This window comes from Vicugna pacos, chromosome 28 (genome assembly GCF_048564905.1).
Source record: "Vicugna pacos chromosome 28, VicPac4, whole genome shotgun sequence".
Taxonomy (NCBI): domain Eukaryota; kingdom Metazoa; phylum Chordata; class Mammalia; order Artiodactyla; family Camelidae; genus Vicugna; species Vicugna pacos.
Window position 1 is genome coordinate 5,661,253 of NC_133014.1, and position 20,043 is coordinate 5,681,295.

At 49.4% G+C, this 20,043-nt stretch overlaps 1 protein-coding gene across 50 annotated transcripts in view; it reads right to left on the reverse strand.

Annotated features, from left to right (window-relative positions):
- Nucleotides 1-20,043, reverse strand: part of MAP4K4 (mitogen-activated protein kinase kinase kinase kinase 4) — a 141,599-nt gene that overhangs the window by 65,819 nt on the left and 55,737 nt on the right. For all 50 annotated transcript variants that reach the window (XM_072951260.1, XM_072951254.1, XM_072951253.1 and 47 more), the window contains exon 3: nucleotides 5,519-5,575. In XM_072951260.1, the coding sequence (XP_072807361.1) occupies nucleotides 5,519-5,575 (57 nt within the window). The remainder of the gene's footprint in view (nucleotides 1-5,518; nucleotides 5,576-20,043) is intronic.

Consider the following 20,043-nt stretch of genomic DNA (forward strand, 5'->3'; position numbering starts at 1 on the left):
CTGTCTGCCAGAGAGCCCTCATCAGCAGTTACGGGCTCGCGTTCACAGCGAGCTGGATCTTACAGAGCTCAAGAATAGCTCCTTCTGGAGCATGATTAATCCTCCACTCCACTCTGGGTGTGGGAATAGTATGCATTTAGAACGCTGAGTGTTTAGTAATTGTTTAAATGCATGAATTAGTGCAGCAGCATGAACAGCATTTTAGAAAACAAAAACAAAAGCCTGCAGCCCGCGGCTGGCATTTGCCAGGCCCAGTCCCAGTGAACCAAACACACTGCGTCGGATCCACATGCCCGGTACTCGTTCTTATTTCCAGTAAGAACGGGTCAGATTTTTCTCTATTCCTTTTTTATACTTAAAACTAACCCACAAAACAATATGAAAACGCATACATATTAAAATAAGGGCTGTGTCTAATGCGGTAAAAGGGAACCCACGTACATACTTTTTGCCAATTCTCAAAACACTTGTGGAAGTTCTTAAGACCTGCCATTAGAAGCAGCAGGTGGAAGCTGAGCGCCTCCCCTGTGCAGGGCTCTGCCACAGGCCTGGAGAGGCTCCGAGCATCCTAGCCGAGTTTGCTCCCCACCAAGCGTGTGTCACCTGGTACAGAACGGCACGTGGGTGTGATGAACAACGAACACGGGAAATGTTCTCTAGGGAGGCACTGAAACCACACTCCCAGGGCAGGACCAAGCCAGTGGCCAAGGCCCAGGCAGGGGCGACTACACCAGAGGGACAAGGGAGCCAGGGAGGGATGAAGTCTCAGTGGGGGGGCCACCTGGAGGGGTCAGAACAGCAGCTCAGGGCGCAGGTGCGTGTGGTAACGTCCTCAGCAGAAGTGATGAGTTCTGTTATTTTAGTAACTTTAATGAGAAGGGAACAGGGAACCCTCTTTTACCATGTGCTAGACACTTTACATCTATTATGTAATCTTGATTCTGACCAAATCCTGTGAGGTAGGAAGTATTATTCCATTTACAGGTGAGGAAATGGAAGCTTTATTTAAATTTAACTCTAATTTAACTCCAGTCTAACAAAGGAGGTTAATACTGTCTTGGAGTAAAAGCCAGGATGAGACTATTAAATAACGAAGCCAACTTTCAATGAGGCTCATAAGCCATAAATTCACCTTGAAAAGTATTTACAAGCCTTAAATTTACGTTCACAGGAAAATGGAGAAAAAAAATTAATCATTTTTATTAGTTCAGTGACAAGTCTAAAAACAAAAGCCAGAAATGTACTCACTGTTTCTAACCACTGGTAAGTTTAAAAGACCTCTTTAGTTTTTCTTTCTTAGAGGAATAAAATTCAAGTGTAAAGTTTAGGTCCTAATACTATTACTTATTCACAATTAATGTATGACATCTGTGGTTATTTTTAATACTTTTGATTACAAAGAAGATGAGAACACTATAAAACATGATCATATCTTCCAGCATACCCTCTACTGCAACAATGTATCAGTAGAATTTTCAAGACAATGATACAGATACTGCCTGTCTATTCCATGTGTCTCCAAGTGCCCACCAAAAACAGAGCATAGTGCTCAATTCATCCAAGACTTGAGTGCCTACAGCCTCCTGGGCATGTGCACTCCAGGTGGGTCAGTCACCTGTCCACACATCCATACGTCTGCTGTCATCCCTGCATGAAGTGAGGGCTTCTCAGCGTGGAAAAGAGAAAGCTACACACTTTCCTCTATGCAGTTACTTGCTAAATAGACAAGAATAGGAGGATTTTCATGTTCTGTCTGATCTAGGTTAAAAGTGACTTAAAAGATAAAATAACCAAATGTAATACACAACCCTACACTGGACTATGACTGGGCAAAAATGGTGATAAAAACATCTTTGGCACAAGGGAGGACATTTGGAACAGACAACCTTAGGTGAAAGTCTGGAATTACCAATCCTCTCAGGTGGTATTAGGATTCTGTAGACTGTACCTTAAGAGAAGTGTGCTCCAGTGTTCACAGGGAAGCATGCTGGTATTACAGCAACACACACGTGCCACACACACAGATGAAGTGCTTGCAGTTGTTGAATCTAACGGAAGAGTAGTGTTCATTTTCTGAACAGCTCTATAGTTATGAACATTTTCATGACAAAAAGTTTGGGAGAAACTATTACGATGAAAATATAAAATTTAATTCTCAAAGAGAAATCTTACACAAAGACCTCCAGTTGAGAATTACTGATTTAGAGAATTTTTTTGTTTGTTTACCTTCCAGCGTGTTAAAAAAAAAATAACGGGATACCCCAACTGCAGGAAACAAGCTATCAGTCCTTCAACCATAATGACTGGGAATAACTTCAAGTTTGACATTAACACACAAGGATTGAAAGGAAAGGTCTAGCAAGAATTCAAACACCAATTCAAGTATCTTTCATGTCTCTCTCTCTCTCTCTCACACACACGCACGTCTCACTGTGGAAATCTGAACGAGCTCCGTGGGCTCCACCGATGCCCGTTTCCCGCGCCCTGCTTGGGCCTGAGCCCTGCGGGCAGACACGGGAACAGCGCAGCCTCGCCTGCTATAATCAATCCCGGATTCAGGTCAGATCCTTAGCTTGCTCAGTTTTGTGTAGACTTCAGCTACAACACTGTGCCACAGTCGTGCAAGATGTTACCACTGGGGAAACCTGGGTGGGGGATACGTGGGGCCTCCCTGTACACTTCTCTGCAAATTCTTGTAAATCTGTAATTATCTCAAAAACAAAAACAACACATTATAGACCTCAAGTCCTGGTCTTGGCCAGTTTGAACATGTCCTTAAACCCTTCCCACAAAAGCAATCAGACAAATGACAAGCTTTCTTTAAAAAGAACCCTTCAAAACCCTAAAGATAATCAATTCTTAAAATAGTCCAAGCCCAAGAAGAAACAAAGATGTTTGCACACCTCGAGCAAATAAGTGCCTGCCTCCCAGACCCTGTAGGTCCCCGGAGGTCAAACGTGCACCCCAGACTGCTTGCGTCCCAGGGTCACCTAGCCACGTGAAGCAGGCAGAACAGCAGCTTACTGATGGCCGGGGGGGGGGGGGGGGAGGTGCGGCCTCACACATCCCTCCCACACCTGCCATTCTTCTGGCCCCCAAGCCTCAGGAATAAGTAGTAGCCTTGATCTCACCTAAGGAACAGGCTCGAGAGGCAGGGCGAGTCCGCGCTTCTTCACAAGAACAAGCAGCCCTACCCTCCTGCCCCCGAGAGGGCACTGAGGGCGTCAGAGCGCATGCACAGCCCCCTCACAGCCCCTCCTGCCGGCGCTGAGGCCAGGAACATCAGGTGCAGCTTGGTCCCTGCCAGCCTGCGCCCTCCTGCTCCCTGGTCCCGCCCAGGCCGAGGCCTCCAACTTTGTAAGAAGAGCTGAGAGGCCCTTGGGGTGGGGGGCGGGGAGTGAGGGGCCTGTTTTGCAGGGTGCCGGCTGCACAAGTCCTCCACCCACAATCACACCTGCTTGGGGCGCTGGCTGCGCCCCGAGCTACAGCACTGAGGTCACGGTAGGAAAACAGCACCAGAAACATCGCTGAGAGCCCAGTGTGGGAAGTGGCTGGTGCGTTTGTATCTGTTCTGGAGACTCACCATCTCGTTCTCGTTTTAACTGAACAATGGAGTCTTGAAAACGCATTTGTCCCACATTGCCTGATTTTTCAGGCAAGGAAACATCTTTTGTATGCAACTCACCGGAAGTGTCTACGACACACACGAGTGTGTGTTTTACAGCCAAGCTCACAGAGACATGACTGGGAGGAAACGCACCAGAGCCCCAGCGACAGTGACTGTACGTGGTGGAGGATGAGGATCGAACCTGCCTTTAAACTTTCCTCTGTTTTACACTTTTTCCTACACAATGACCGTGTATTATCGCAGACTTACGGTCAGAGCTGGGCTCAGACGAAGAGGGTGTCCACGGAGCCGACAGCCTCACTCAGATCCCCCGGCAGCGCCAGCCAGGGCAGCATAGGCTGAAGTGAGGGGAAGACCTCAACTCTCGGGACGTGCGGATGCTTCACAGAATTCCCAAAGATCCCGTTTAAAATGGTACCACAAGTCTGCCCCTAACCCAGTCAGGAAGGGTGCTGATAAAGGCCGTAGGCCACAGCGCCCCCACCAGCAACCTGCACAGCAGCGTGCACGGAGGCCTGGCGGGGAGGGCCACGGACCAGCCCACTCACAGAGCACTTCAGCACAGTCAGAATTTGCAGCCCCTCCACCACTCTGTAAAGTAATCTTAAAATTCACATTTAACTGGAAAGAATCCAACTTCCGAAGGAGATGCACACAAGGCAGGATCACAAGAATGCAAGAGAATCGTCCCGGATGTTACAAGGACCTTGGGGCCCGCTCGACCACGGCACCTTCTCATTATAAAACATGACAGACGAAAGAGGGCATCAGAGTGGTCGCCTCAAAAAACATCACGTCTTCAAACACTGGCTGCCCCATGGTCCAGAGACGATGTTTTCTAATTCTTACTTAAAACACACATATACTGGAGACGGGCGTGTTACTGGAGAGCGAGGGAGAAGAGGGCGGAGAAGGCGCCCACCCAGATCCCTCAAGATCACCCCGAGATCAGTGTGGCCATTTTCTCCCTCGACAGCCCCCAGGCTCGGGGACACTATGCTTGATTTATAGAGACCGCAAATCCCCAAGATTACTGTTAGCTCTCTCTGGAGTCTGTGATACCTGATGGAAATCTTATAATTAGGCACATTAGAAGCAATCCTGGGAGTGTAAAGTAAAATTTCAGATGACAGTAATTTGAAATTAGATGGATTTAGTTCATCATAACCTATGGCTATTTTTTTAAACTAAATGTGGACGCAGGCATAAATGCGTACCTGCACACACACACACAGGCACACACACGCTGACTTTTCGTCAGACTTCAAATTTCTCCTCTTTCCCATCTAATGCTGCACAGTGAATCCTCATGTGACCATGTCAAGAACTATTTTTTGCTACTAAATTTTGCCAACAATCTGCTCAGCATTCTAGCAGATGTTTCTGCTCTCAAACCTCTGGGAACTTGGCTGGATCTGTTTTCTTTCCCCATGTTAAAAATAAAAGAAATGGCCCAAATGTGGCCTAATACCCTAGAGAAGCTGTTCCCCGCCCACCCCCTCAACCACCCTATTCATGTGACCCCCATGATCCCTCCTCAAGTCTCCTCTCCTCCATTAGAGATGTTTCCAATTACGGTCCATTATGTTGCCAAGGATGACATCACTCAGATGTGCTTTAAAAAAAAAAAGAAAGAAAGAAAGAAAATGCTACTGATTCTTAGTTACTTGGGGACCATCTGCAACAACTTAAGCCAGCTAGTCTGCTGGACCTTGTGAACCCACACTGCCACACGAGGGCAATTTGTTCAACATCGATTCTCCAAACAGAACGATTACTCTTAAATTGGGGGCTGGAGGGACGGGGGATTCCTGTCTTTTATCTAACGATTTCTTTAAAAACATTTGTGTTTTTAACCCAGCCTTTCCCAGTGTTTAAATCCAGCCTTACCTCAGTGACATCCATAACTTTGATGGCTGCCAGTTGACCTGTTTTAACATGTCGACCCTGAAAAACAGAAAAAAGGAAGAGAATCAGCACTGCTGTTGTGCACAGTCATCAGAGGGAGGGCGAGGACGCAACACATCGTCTCTTCTACACTCTCTCCCACAAGGGGTGGAACTGCCCCATGCTCTCCAACGGGGCAACACGGTTCTGCTGGTCTGTGAGACCTGTGAACCATACTTCATAAACCAAACAATTAACAGAGGAAGTGAGTTCTGACAAAGAATCAGTTCCCTCTTTCTTTTCTGGGTTTAATTTATGCATCATGACCTCTCAATCTGAACAACTTAGTGTTTCCTTCTGTACCTCAGGTTGACTGGTCTTCCCTTCTCAATGCTCCATGTGAAGAAAATGACCAAAAAAAAGGGTAGACACTGTCAAGAATGGGTAACAGTCCTATTTCCCTAGTATACTCCCAATACCCACTACTTGATTTTACAAGACTTACACTCAGAGTCCTCTTTGACGCTTTCTTGTGGTCCCCATGTAGGGAGACTGGTGTATACTTACTCGGAATGAAGGGGGTCCACAAAGAGATGGGGGTGGGGGGGCACAGAGAGAGCCTGGCCTAGGACCTAGAAGTTATAAAGTTATCCCTTTATTATCACTAGTATTTCTAACAAATGTGACGTCGTCATCCTCTGGCCCAGATACGGAGCTCTGGACTTAGTTACTAACAGTCTGTTTCTGTGTCCGCCCCCTGCAGTGCTCGTCTGGCCCCCTGGTCCCTTCTCAGACGGGCACCAGCTACCCAGATAGCGTGAGCACGATCTCCTTAAGGACTCTGTGGAAAACCATCTTTCTGCAACAAATGTCAAACAGAAAGACCAGCCCCACAGTTTCTGACAGCCCGCCTGTTGCGGCCCCATGATGAAAAGCATTAGGAACCTCAGAACCTGAAATCTGAGAACGCTCCATTTATTCAGGAAAGCTGGTACGGAAGTACAGCTGGGGCAAAACAACTGCATGAAAATGACCCTGAATTACAACCACGTCTCAACTCTGCGTGGTCATGGCGGGATGGAATCCAGCAACGCCAGCAGCTCGCCTGCAGGGCTGTGCAACAGCCTGATACAGGGAAGCGGGACAAATAAAACCCACAGTCCGGGAACCTCGTTCCCATCTCACCCACCTGCAGACACCTGCGCCCCACAACGCGCCCCTATGAGCCACCCTCCTTGTCTTCGGACGTGCGGCCGCATCACGCACACCTGTGGTCAGTCAGCCTGAAGAAGTGATGCTTCCGTGGCAGGGAGGGCAACCCCAGTGGGCTGTGTCCAGGGAAGCTCGCCCTCCTGCCCCGTCCCCAGGCTCCACGCATCAACAGGCCGGACAGGCACCTCCACCGCCCTCTCCTGCCCGCTCATCACATGTCCAGCACCCTGCACGGCCCCGGAGAGCAGTGTGCACTGCCCCTGCATTCACTGCTGCGTGACCCATAGCCCTGAGAGAGTGCACTGTCCCGCCTGCCACCACCCAGCACCCAGCACGGCTGTCTGACACATGGAGCAGCCCCAGCTCACAGACACACAGAAAGGAACCCAGCTCTGTGTAGGGACAGCAGCGACACACTGACATCACACGGCTCCCGTGTTTCCGGCTCTTACTGCCAGTCTTACTACCTGTGTATCCGAGACTCGGTATCTTCTGATAGTGTCCACCTCAGACTCGCTCATTTAAAGTTTCCACCCGTGTGTGTTACGGGCTCTGAAACCTCAGCTCCTCCTGAGCTTGGTCCCCACAGGCCACCCAGGGGGCTGACACCCCCTTGTCTGGGCACGGGCCGGTCCCTCAACTAGGCTCATCCGCATGGCGTCTCCCTCACTCAGTGTGGGGGTGACAGCACTGCCCTCGTCACAGGGGCAAGGACCAGTGCAGGGGACAGGGTCCAGCACAGCCCTGGTAATGAAAAAACAGATGAACCGTGTTTCCCTCCACTGGCGACAGAGGATGAATTTATGAGCACAGAATCGAGCAACCAGATAACCGAGCCTGCCAAGCAACACAGTTGTGAAGCCAAATTATAATTTCCTTAGAATTCAAGAAGAAGGAGCAGAACTTAAGAGGACAGAGGAACCCTCCGGTACTTTCCACGTAAGGGACACCCAGGGCAGCTCCTGGGCACCCAGCCCACCCTCAAGTCTGGCCACACACACCTGTTACTCCCCCTGCGGTGGGGTTACCTCCGAATTACGACAGCAGACGTCTCACCCACAGAACCAAGGGATGAGAGAAAATGTCCCGAGCGCTGCCCCGGCTCCCTCTCCTTTCAAGAGGGCAGGCAGTGCTGGGAGCGAGTCGGTGAGGTGGGGGCCCGAGTATCTGACAGGCTGGCCCTTCCCATCCTTCCAGATCAAGAGAACCCACAGGCCAATGGAAAAACCTGCACAGACATTTACATAACAGAGGAAGCTTCCTTCTGTCCCTCTGTCCACACCTGAACTCAAGGCCACAGGTGCGCTCTGGAGACCCAGCAGCTGGCTGGCGGCGTGAAGGCGGAGGGCCGTGGATTCACTATCGGTGCACACAGAACACGAGTCTCCCTCACTGAAGGGGGCGGAATGGGAGCCAACAGCCAGTCATGATCTCCGTGCTGGAAGACAGCCATGCCAGGGCACTGTCTCCTCGAATGCCAGCATATCAGGTCTTCCAGAATCTGGTCGGTTTAAATTTAAATTTAAAACAGGAAGCTGCCTAAGAAGTCACACACAGTCGCCACCAACCGCACTGGGCTCTAGACTCAGGCTAAAGGCCCAGGCATTGTCCATGCAAGTCTGGCGACTACACGTCCTGTGCCATCTGTCCCGCAACGGTGCTTCACGACACGGGGTAGCAGGACCACTCTCATCCCCAATCCTGAACCCAGCAGCCCGTGTCACCAAGACTCCCGGCTGCACACAGAGAAACCAGAGACTCAGTCTTCACAGGAATGTTCTTTCCACTGTGTCATCCTCTCGGAAGTAAATGGCCTGGTCAGTATTAAATACACATACCCGACTTCCACTTGTGAACTCGACCCTCTTGTCCTGCTGTCTGCGCTTCCCAGCGTTCTGAAATGCCACCAGGCAGAGACTGCAGGACCACAGCTGGCTTTATTCATGAGGATCCCAGCAAACATCAGTGTACTTAGGAGACATCCAACGATGAGAACCCCCCAAATACCACCCACAGCTATTTCCTCAAGAGGTCCCCAAAGGTCCTACGAGGGCAACAAGGCAGGTCACAGTCCTGCTCCCCCACACGGAGAAGCTGCATCGGACTGTGCGAAGCCACCCACCCAAGCTGCCAGGGCCACGGGATCGCCCCCCACAGTTTACAGTCATGTAAAATACAAGAGATGAGCTCCCACTGTTTCCACAAACTGGTCAAATGCCTGCCACTGAAGTCCTGAAGAACCGCCCAAATTACTTCCCCTCGACGATCTCCAAGGGTGAGCAGACAAAGCAAGACCTCGTACTGAGACTTGGGGCAGTCAGGTTACCTCTGACGAAGTCAGACTCGCACACACTGCCGGCACTGCCACTTCAGCGGAGCAAACTTCAGGGGAGCAAACTTCATGGCGCCTGACTCCTTTTTAGTCTTTAAATGAGGAAAATGCATGTTTCCCTTTTTAAAAGGAAAATGCAAACTATCCTTGGCAGACATCCAGGCTAAGAAAAAGCCCTAGTTTTCAACTCTCCCTCATGTTTCTGAGTCAAAATTGCCGACTTGAGTTTGCAAATATGCATTCATTACATTCAGGACACAAGCTCCAAGGAGGGGAAAAAAATCACACCACATGGTTTTTAAATGCAGGGCATTGTGGTTGTCTGTCTGTCTGCATCTAATGAAGTCTGTCCCTGAGCCACAGAAAGGAGCCTAACGGCAGAAGAAACAGCATCAAAGGCAGCTTTCAAATCCCTAGAGAAAAAGATGGCGAGGGTCCTAACTTTCTACTACCGCCAAGTACTAGGGAGCTGGGTCACGTGGCATCATCTTTACCCAGAGCCCCCACAACTCCATCAAAATGCACCTGATGAATAAGTACACCTAGCGATAAGCCAATTCTGGGGGTCTCACTCACAAGAGGAAATTTAAGAGGGGGTACAATAAATCAAAGAAACAAAGGTTAGAGCCCTTAATTTAGGCTCCAGTCCTAAGAGAGGGTCAAATCACCAGCTATTTGATCAAAAACGTCCAGCCCCACCTCTGCCGCCCAGTCTCATTAGGGCTGGGGCCCTGCGAGCAGGTGCATGCAGCGAGAGTGCCGTCCCCATCCAGCCTGAGGGAGAATGGACAGAAGGTCAGAGCAGGGGATCTGGAGTCTGTGACACTCGGTGTGGCAGGTAAACACGACTATGGAATAACAGGTGTTTTCTTCCCTCCACAAGGGGAGGGGGTGCACGCTGACAGCCTGAACACCAGCAAGCATGGCCCTGGTGACACCAGGGAAGCACTCTAGGCCTGAAGACGTGCTGTGAGAACAGGGAACAGGGCACCGTGATGTCCTCACTACTGGGACATTTAGTGAACAAAGCATTCTGTATGCATTATCTTTTACTCCGCACACAACCCAGTATGTGAACGAATGTCCCCATTTTATAGGTGGAGAAACTGACGCTCTGAGCACGTGAAGTCAACCGGCTCAAGATTCACACACAGACCTGTTCCCTGTACCAGGGTATGGCCCTTCGGAGAGAAATGACCACTAATGTCCTAGCTAATCAACTTACAGAGGGACTGCGAAGGATACTGTTCTACAACTTGAGTATTTTAAGTGATTATAATCAAACATGGCAATACAGTAACCAATAATAAAAACTTATTTCCAATCCCTGGCCTTTGCTCTCCCACGAGAAATCAGAAAAGTCAATGACAGAACACCCCGAAGGAGGAGTTCTCCAGGGCAGGCACGTGACAGGAGTCAGCCCCACACCCATGGCTCTTGGAAACTCAAAGTAGCTTTTGTTTGTTTCTTCCTTTATTTCAGATTCCTTCCAATAAATATTGGAAATCAGAATGCTTTTGCTTTCTGCTGAGTTTAACAGTTTGGTTTTTTTTAAATGGAGGTACTGGGGATCAAACCCAGGACCTCATGCATGCTAAGCATGTGCGCTACCACTGAGTTACTTCCTTCCCCGCCTGCTGAGTTAAATCTGAAATAAAACTTTTAACTGCCTGAAACTGGCTTTCTATCTACTTAAGAGCAAAACTCATCAATGCCCTCAGTAAACTGAAGGCTGACTGCATTTAACCAGTGGCTGGGACCGATCCTACACTGCTGAGGGGAGCCCACACACATACACCTGCCTTCGGGAAGCCTGTGACTTAGAGGGGTATAAAGCAATTCACAAGAAGCAGCATTACCTGGTGACAGAGAAACAATGTACTCTGTAGCAAAAACACTTAGGAAACAGGACAGTGTGAAGCCAGCTCCTCTGAGTGACACAAAGTGCTTTTGAAGGTGCAGTTAGAGGGGACATCACTGTGGGGCCAGTGGTAAAGACTCCTGTGAAGGCTGCAGCCGGACCTGCAAGGACTGCCCAAAAGACCTGAGGACATCAAAGGACAGGACGCCGACCCCTTGAGCTGTAAGTCATCGTTACCAAATCCCAAAAGGGACAGGTGTGCAGGCCGCAACAGCCAGGGGAAAAGGGGAGGACTTAATGATTCAGACCCAAATATGTGAATTCTCTAAGTGGGGTGCAAGAATCCATGGCTTTTTAACCCAGTCTCTAGTGCTTTTTATGCATTTTGAATGTTGAAAAATCACTCTCCACACTTGTACGAAAAAGCCCAAATTCAAGTCCTCGTGTCCTTTCCGGACTACACAGTCCACAGAGGATTTGAGGGGCAGTGAAAGTACTCTGTACGACACTATACTGACGGATTTATGTCACCAGATATTTGTCCAAACTCATAAAATGTACGACAGCAAGAGTGAGCCCTCATGTAAGGTGAGCGACTATGATGTGCCAATGCACGTCCATCAGTTTAAACAACTGAACCATTCTGACTGAGGGTGGGGGGTGGATCAGGGGGGCATTTATGTGGCTTTGTGATGAACAGGGGTACATGAGAAATCTCTGTACTGCTCCCTCTCAATTTTAGTGTGAACCTAAAACTACTCTAAATAAAATTAAGTCTTTAAAAATAATTTTCACCTCCAATTCCCCCTTATATTCCCTTATTTTAAAGAGCAAATATGGAACCAACACGACCACTGGATGAATGGCATGAGCCCAGCACCGGGCTATGCAACAACGGCTATTCCTCAGGCTCGATGTCCATCCACCCCAAAGATGGAGACCAGCTGAACTAGCTTTGCCCTGCAGACCCCAAACCAGACCCCACTCTTTTCCAGGAGGTGCCTGCAAAAACTCCAGAACGCAACCAGACAGAGAGGGCGTGTCACCCAGACAGCAACCCGTGAGCCATTTAAGGCAGAAACCACATCATTAACTTGGGAGAGAGATGCTCAGAGCACTTCAGGAGGGAACTCAGTCTTTTAAGCACCTCCTTCCAAAGGAGCAGGAGTCAGGGAGACACGGGGCTCCTGCCCCACTCCTCCAAAGCCCATACCACTGTGAGGCGGGCAGGCCCGGGTCCTTGCATCTCCAGCCCTGTAACTACTGACTTTCATTATGATCGAGGCCTGCTCATCCACCTGCCCCTCCATTCCACGGCCAGGGCTGCGGATGAGCAAGAAGACAGAGAAAGCATGGGAACACGTCCAAGTGTTATAAAATCCGTCAAGACTCGCCATTTCGTAAGAAGGCAGAGCTTCTGTTCCCTGAGGAGTTTAAAATTAAGGGCCTCCATACAGAATCAGGCCTTTCTTAGGCTGGAGTTTCCTGATCTAGAACAACTCTCCCTTTCAAGAAATCCATGCCTCAACAGCAGAGAGCATGCAGACTCTAACCCCTACCAGGAATGGAACAGCCCAGGCAGACAGCGCCCGCCCCCACGAGTGAGCAGCAAAAGGTAAATAATTTATGCACCACATCTTCCTTTAAGAGACCAATCTGGATGGAACTCTCTTTAAAGCCTGAGATCTTGAGGACATTAAAGATGCTTTTCTTAATGGCTCAGGGAAATCATTATGAACATCAATTACCCCGTCCCTGCAGTTAAGTGACAGCCTCAGGGAACATTACGTCAGGCAGTAATATTCTGACTCCACAAAGAAAGGGCCCAGTCATCTGGGCTCTGCACGCCAGTTCTGTCATTGTTGTCTGTGTTCTGGAACGGGTGGGGGCGAGGGGGTGGGTTTGGCCAGACAGCAGGCGAAGTTGCCGTTAGGTGAGCTGTGACTGCAGCAAACATCCCCATTGTGAAGAGAAGCGGAGACAGTCTGAGCACATGAAGGAAGAAATGGCCACGAGAGCTAGGGAAGGGTTCCTTCAAGGTGTGTGTGTGTGTGTGTGTGCGCGCGTGCGCATGCACGCAAGTGGCTGGGCAGTGGTCAGGTGGGAAGAGAGGGCAGCTGCTTTTCAAAGACGCTGGGTGACACTGCACTAAAAAGGACTGTGGCCCCCACCCTCCCACCCCGCACTGAGGAGGCAGCAGCCCTCATGAGAGCCAGTGTCTGGGCAGCAGTGTCAAGCGTGAGGACTTATGCTGTAAGAGGGAGACTGGCCAGTTAAAAAGCACCAATAGTGAAGGGTCTATAAAACATAAGGAAGGACAAAACTCAGCACATTCTTTGTTGTATCAATAGTGAAAGGAAAGGCACTGGCAAGTCTCCCTATCAAAGCATCTAAGCAGTGCAGAGTCAGACCCTGCGGGCACTTAGTACACATTTGCAATCATCCTTTCCTCTCCTCACTGGAAAAACCCAACTGACTTCAGATAACCATTTTAGTTTAAAAATAGCAAAAGAAGTTTTAATGATGTGAAAAAACTACTCCAAATCTTTACTAGAGGCAAACACAGACATGACGTTATTTCTCTACCTCTGCCGCTATGAGATAAGGCACCACACTCAACAGCTGGGTAGTCAAGTCCGGCAGCGCTAGACCTGAAGTCCAACACGTGCCTTGGACGGCGTAAATTCAACTGCTCTTCCCAGGAGGTAACGTGGGTCAGCAGTGGGTGAAAGAAGGCTGACCAACGGAGACACACACACGACCCACAAAACACACATCCCCTATTTACAGGCTCTCACAGCACGAGCTGCACATGAAATACATATTTTCCTACTTGCTGATGGTCTGAGCTGCTAAAAATAATGAGCTCGCCTTTCTCTACTTTTCTACAGTATCAGTATTTTTCTGATTAAAATTCATTGATATTCTAAAGGAGAAACATTAAAAAAACACTATTTTTTCATGAGTTCCTTTAATTCCCATATTAAAATACTTAAATACTGTGTAACGGTGCCCAGAGAGGGCACTGGAGTCAGGAGTCAGGAGCCAGGAGGGAAGCCCCACTCCACCATGCAATGAGGGTGCCCTCGGGCCCCTTCCTCAACCTTTTCTGGACACCATGTTCCTCCTCTGTAAAACAGGGGTAAAAATGACCCTCTGCAATAGGGCCAGTTAACTATAACAAAAAATGAACACCCGGGTAGCAGGCCTGGTCCTGGCAGACAGCATCACAACTAGGTGGAGGGGGTGCAGTGGTACCAGCAGAAGGGACTGGCATCACTTGTCACAGTATCTGAGAGACCATCTTAATTAAAATCAGGACAGAGTCCTCTAAAATACCACTGGTCGCTAGGTGTTTCTCTCCAGCGTGAGATACCGTCGGGGAGGGAGAAAGATAAACCTAGTTATACACATTCTATCACAAAATACTAAATATTTATTCATTCACAGTTTTCAAGCAAAATATATAACCAGAATTTTTTTCTTCAGCCCCATTCAAGTACCTGCTACTATTGGATACTGATATCTTTTCTTACTCACTTAAGACCAAGTCATATGCCACATTTCGTTATTTTAATTATTGCCAGATTCATGATCCGTGTTTATCTGTAATTCTCAGTCTGAACTCCTCTCTCTTCAGCCTTCCCCTGGCAACATGTAGGGTGACCACAGTCCCCTATGTCAAAGCAGGGAATCCTGTCTCTACTTTTTTTCTTCCCACAGAGTTCTAGTTTTTGAATTTCTCAAATAAAGAGGTAAGAAAGAATCGGGGGAAGGGAGCTGGGCCTCAGAGCTAACGGGCTGGGGAACCCAGCGTCACATAGCAACATAGCCAACGGGGGCTAAACTCAACAACCACTGCGAGGACAGACAAGACAAAGCACCAGACTCCAGCAGGCATCGCATACAAGACAGTATTTTAATAAAAAGTCTGTTCGTTCTCATGGCTGGCCATGAACTCAGAGCAAAAGATGAAACACAGAAACCCGCGGGCCCCTGCTTCATCCTCCCATCTCTAACCCCTCTCCCTTGCAGAGGTCTTCTTACATTTCTCCCCAGGAACTTCACAGCACAGAGTAATTTCAATACTGAAACGTCACTTTAAGCATCATTAAAGCACGCATACTGAGCTCTTCTCGCTGGCGTAGAGCAGGAAGTTACAAGTTTCAGACACAAATCAAAAGGCAAGAGACTACGTGACGCCAAGGATCCTGTTCCATTCTGGACTCCTGATCCGCCCGTGGTCCTTCCTACTCACCACAAACCCAACCTTCAGTTGAGGTTTTCAAGTCGTTCCTTACTTTTTCTTGGTCCTTCAGGAAGTTGACTCTAAAATAACACTGCCCTTGAATCTGGGTATTTTTCCAGCGTTTATATAGAGTCAGACTGTACGCAGCTCTGTGTCCACTGAATGATCTCTAAGTACGAGTACAATCTGGTTCTGGAACCTGGACCACTTCTGTGGCTGTGTCCTCGGCACTGGCCCAGCCAGAGGGCTTGTTTCTTCCCCGGCCTCCCAGTGCAGCGCCTGTCTTCATTCTGGCTTTCAAAGTCTGTATGCAACTCTTAATTTGCCTGTGTTAAGTCACTTCATTCATTATTCCTAGTTCCACCATTCTTCCTAAAGAGGTAAAAGATTTGTTCTACATACAACTCCTAATTTGTCTATACTGAATATTCATTTGCTATTTCATTCGTTATTCACAATTCCCCTACTCCTCCTTTAAAAAAAAAAAAGGAGGTAAAAGAGAAAATTCACTTTCAGAAAGTTTCCTTTTGAGGTTCCATTTGACGGTATCCCTCACCAGAAATGATGTGTCCATGCCATCAACTCAATTTGCAAAGTCAAAGCATCCTCACACAGACTCATACCATGTCTACCTACAGTTCAACTTGGTCAAAATGAAAACAAGTAACTGATGCCTTAGAAGACGCTTAAGCGGAAAATAGAGAGAGCTTATCTCAGCATTTGAAAAAGGAAGTTCTCCCCTCAATGCATCTTTTGTTAAAAATCATGATTTACTAGAAAGAACCATATTATATAAATGGATGAGTCTTCCTTGGTGTTAATAACCGTTTCGTTTTAAGTTGTACACACCCACTGCAGCTTTCTCAGAATAAGAACCACAGTGAAAGACTGTGAATAAGTAAATAAAATAAAAGAGCAGTTTTATAACTTTACCAAGGCTTAAGCAAACCTAGCGGGGTCACTGCAGTGAGCTGCCACCTGCCCTAACCAGGCCGCATGATGCAGCCGTGCACTGAGCACATTACAATCTAAACAAACAAAGTCAAACTGGGATGAAATTCCCTGCTTTTCTGTCTCCTCCTTTCCTGCTCTTCCCTACCAATAAATGAACCTCCTCTGCCACTCTAGGAATAAAAGGATAAAGTGGCGTCCACTGTGCGTTTATTCTTTCAGTGTCTTTTAATATTTATTTTTGTGCCTGGCACATACAAGTGTCCAAAAACTCGAACGTATCATACTACAGAATGCTGTGCTCACAACAACCTCGCAAATAATAAAGTCAGCCCTATTTTACAGAAAGGAAGGGGGGTTCCATGAGATCAGAAACTAGCCCAGGTCCCACAGCTGCGAAGAAGGCAGATGGAACCCACACTCAGGGGACTGGCTTCAGAGCAGCACATTTCCTTACAGGCCACAGTGATTTAAACGCTAAAGGTTCTTTCACTCCCATCCCACTCAGTAAGTGACAACAGAGGGTGGGCAGGCGGGGTCCGGACGTAGAATCTGAGCAAGAAGCATGTGGTCTGTCGGGGTTGGCATGTTCCTTCGCACACATCCGTCTGCCCCCGTGCCTGCCCTCCAGGTACAGGGATCATTCCAGCGGGCTGTCGTAGGGAAGCCCTTCCCTCGGCCTCCTCCTAGCCCTGCCTCCTCTCTTCAGTCAACCCCACTCGTGCCACAGCCTCGGAGGTCACAGGCTGAGAAACTGATGCTGGTCAAGTCATCACCCCAAAGTGCTGCTGCCACCCCAGTGAGACGCCTCCTCCCTGGTGCCCACCCTGCAGAGCTCCTAAGACCACCACCAGGCCTGAGTGATCAGAACGTGACACGCAGGCGGAGCAGGAAGACTTCGCCACTGTCTGCGGCACCAGGAGCCGTGGCCCCACGTAGTGTGCTGGTCACACCAACTGCGGCAGGCACTCACAAATACTCACAAATACACGCAGTGCCTGATGAGCTCCAGCTTCAGGTGGCAGGAGCCGTGCCCAGTGCCAATCTTCTTCCGGGGACACAGAGCTCCGCCACTGGTTCAGCCCAAACCCACCCTCCCTTCACTGACCCCTTGATGAGACAAATCTGTCAACAGACTGGCTGCTGGAGGGAAGTCGCCCTCTCCAACCTGCACCACAAGCATCTAAAATTACTCTACCAACTCTAAGCAGAAAGGGAACACTGAATTGAAACTCTTTGAGCCACAAAATACACCACACTTCACCTTCCTAAGATAAAGCCATGACATTCAAAGTAGAAAGAAATCCTGATCAACTGCTCACTCGGCCACTAAACAGATTTATGACCTTGAATGAGTCCCTTAACTTCACAGAAGCATGGCCACCTCGCCATGAAATGTCGATGGCTCTGAGCTACTCCCCAGGCTGGAACCGTGATTCAGCAGGTGCTGGTCTACACACCAGGGACGCCCGGCGTACCAAGCAGCTGGGGTCTGCGCTCTCATGCGAAGAGGGGGGCACAAGCCATACACAATCAATCTGCTCATGGTTTACCGAAAACCTCCAGGGTAAAACCTAGCAGAGGGCAGAGAGGGAGTGCCAGGGACGGGGAGGCTGCTATTCTGCACTGGGTGGTCAGGGAGGCCTCCCAGTACCCTGTCATTTGGGCAGAGCCCGGGGAGGTGATGAGTGACTCGCCCTCAGGACTTGGAGAGCAGAACAAATCCACACAGAAGAATGCGCAGGTGCTCAGCCTGGGCCACTAACCCTCCCTTGGCCGGGGCGGCATCCTCCCCGGCTTGTAGGTTACATGGAGGTCCTGATCCAGGCAGGTCCACACTGGTGGCATGCTCTGCTCCCGCTTGTCACCAACAGACACAGCCCCACCCAGCACACACGAGGGCAGGTCCCTTCTCTGGGCAGGCCAAGCCCGTCCCAACTGACCACTGCCTCCCATGAAGCTCCAGCTCAGATTAGAGACAGAGGGCGGCCAGAGGCAGGACCAGAGGCTCTAGCCAAAAGAAGCTTCAAGATTTCTCCACTGACCACCTGCCCACATCACCTCTTGTCAGCAAAACTCACCCTCAAGGTTGAGGTCTGAGGACTCTACTGGCCGAGCCTGGATGTGATTTTCCAACACAGCAGTGAAAGCGAAGACTCCCTTCTTTCTCTGAAGACAGCAGTCAGAAGAGAAATGCTTCTGATTGAAAAATAAATCCCTAAATTTATGGTGCACATCATGGCACATTAACATTCTGTATGTGGCTACCTGGTCGTGAGGTCACAAAACTCCAACAACAAAAAACTCCAACTGCCCTATTAAAAACAGCCCATGTGCGTCTTGTCAAGGTTGCACGTCTACCGTTCCAGATTACCCTGGCATCTTACTAAGGCAATTCTTTTGAGCTCTCCAGCCAGAACCAGTCTCTAGATGCTAACAACAGATTCTCCCCGGTAATTCACTGACTAAATTGGATATCACATTTCCTGTAGTGAGTTTTGGGGGGTGGGGGGGGAGTTTGGAGATAATGATTGCTTTTTGTCTTTTTTTTTAAGGGAACATTCCAAAAATTAAGACACTGCAAACCTCTAAAAACCCAGATTTTTAGTTTCTCTTGAAAAAACAGATTTGTTAAAGCTGGTTTCCTAGCCCCAGGGAAACAATGTGTTAGAGCTCAGCTGAGCAGAGGTTGCCCCTTGCGCCGGCATGAGCTCTCCGCGCCCCCGCCAATCCGCACCACCCAGAACACCCGTGCATGCTGAGACTACATGGACCCGGTGTCCTCGACCACATGCTACAGCAGTGCTTCTGCAACCCTCACTGACAAGTGGAGAAGAGTTTTGCTGTTGCTGCTGGGTGTTTTTTGTTTATAATTATACATGCTTGGGCCTCACCCAGATCAAAATCCCTAAGCAGGGGGGCTGAGCATCCATATCTTCTGGTCTCCCCTAAATAACTCAAGAGCAGCTGCACCACAGCCCCGTGAGGAATGACCTCAGGAAGACTCCGGCAGGCACCACCAAAGCCCACTTTCTCAATAAAAAATTAAAAGGCCCCCAAAACACCACCACCCTGGCTCACACGCCACGAGAGGTTCACCCTCACGCTGATAAACACAGCTAATAAACGCGTGGTCGTTCCCTCCCGGCCGTGTGAAACCAACAGGTGTGGCCCCGGCGGCACGGGAGAAGCCAGGCCCAGATGCCCCACACCAGTCAGTCCAACAGAAACACCGCCCAGTGGGACGACCCGACAGACCCGCCTCCCGCCCCCTCCACCAGGCAACCACGCTAATTCACCACCGGACAGGACACTGGAGGTGAAGCGAGGCCCTGCCAGCACAGCAGGTGGAAACAGGCCTGCCCTGGGCCAACAGAAGGCCCACTCACCCTTCCCTCACCATGCTTTAAGAATTTTCGTTTTAACGGGGAAATAAAAGCCACCTAGATGGTGAATCACTAATTATTAGGCTCTAAGTTAGAGGCCGGGGAAGTAACACCCCAGTACCTCGCCCGGTACCTGCACACTGCAGGCCCAGCAGACAGCTGTGAGTGAGTAATCAGGAGACCAATGAAGAGCCGTAGATGCTTCTGTGATGAATCATTCAGTGATTTGCAGACAGAACCTTTACAAACCACGATGGGTGTACATCCTGCAAGTCCCGCAGGTGACAGCCCCTCAAGCTTCCCGGCAAGTCCACCACAGTAGTCCCCAGGTCAACAGACCCTCCAGGGGTAAACCGTGAGATACAAACCCTTCACAGGAAATACAGTCGGGGGCAGGGGGCAGGTGTGATCACAAGCGGACGGGCTCTGGGTAGACTGGCTCTGGGCAGGGAAACCACCACATCCCACAGTGGTCCTAAAGGTCAGAGGCCGGCTGGAACCTCCCCTCCTAACCTGTACCGGCCAGGGCCCCCAGAA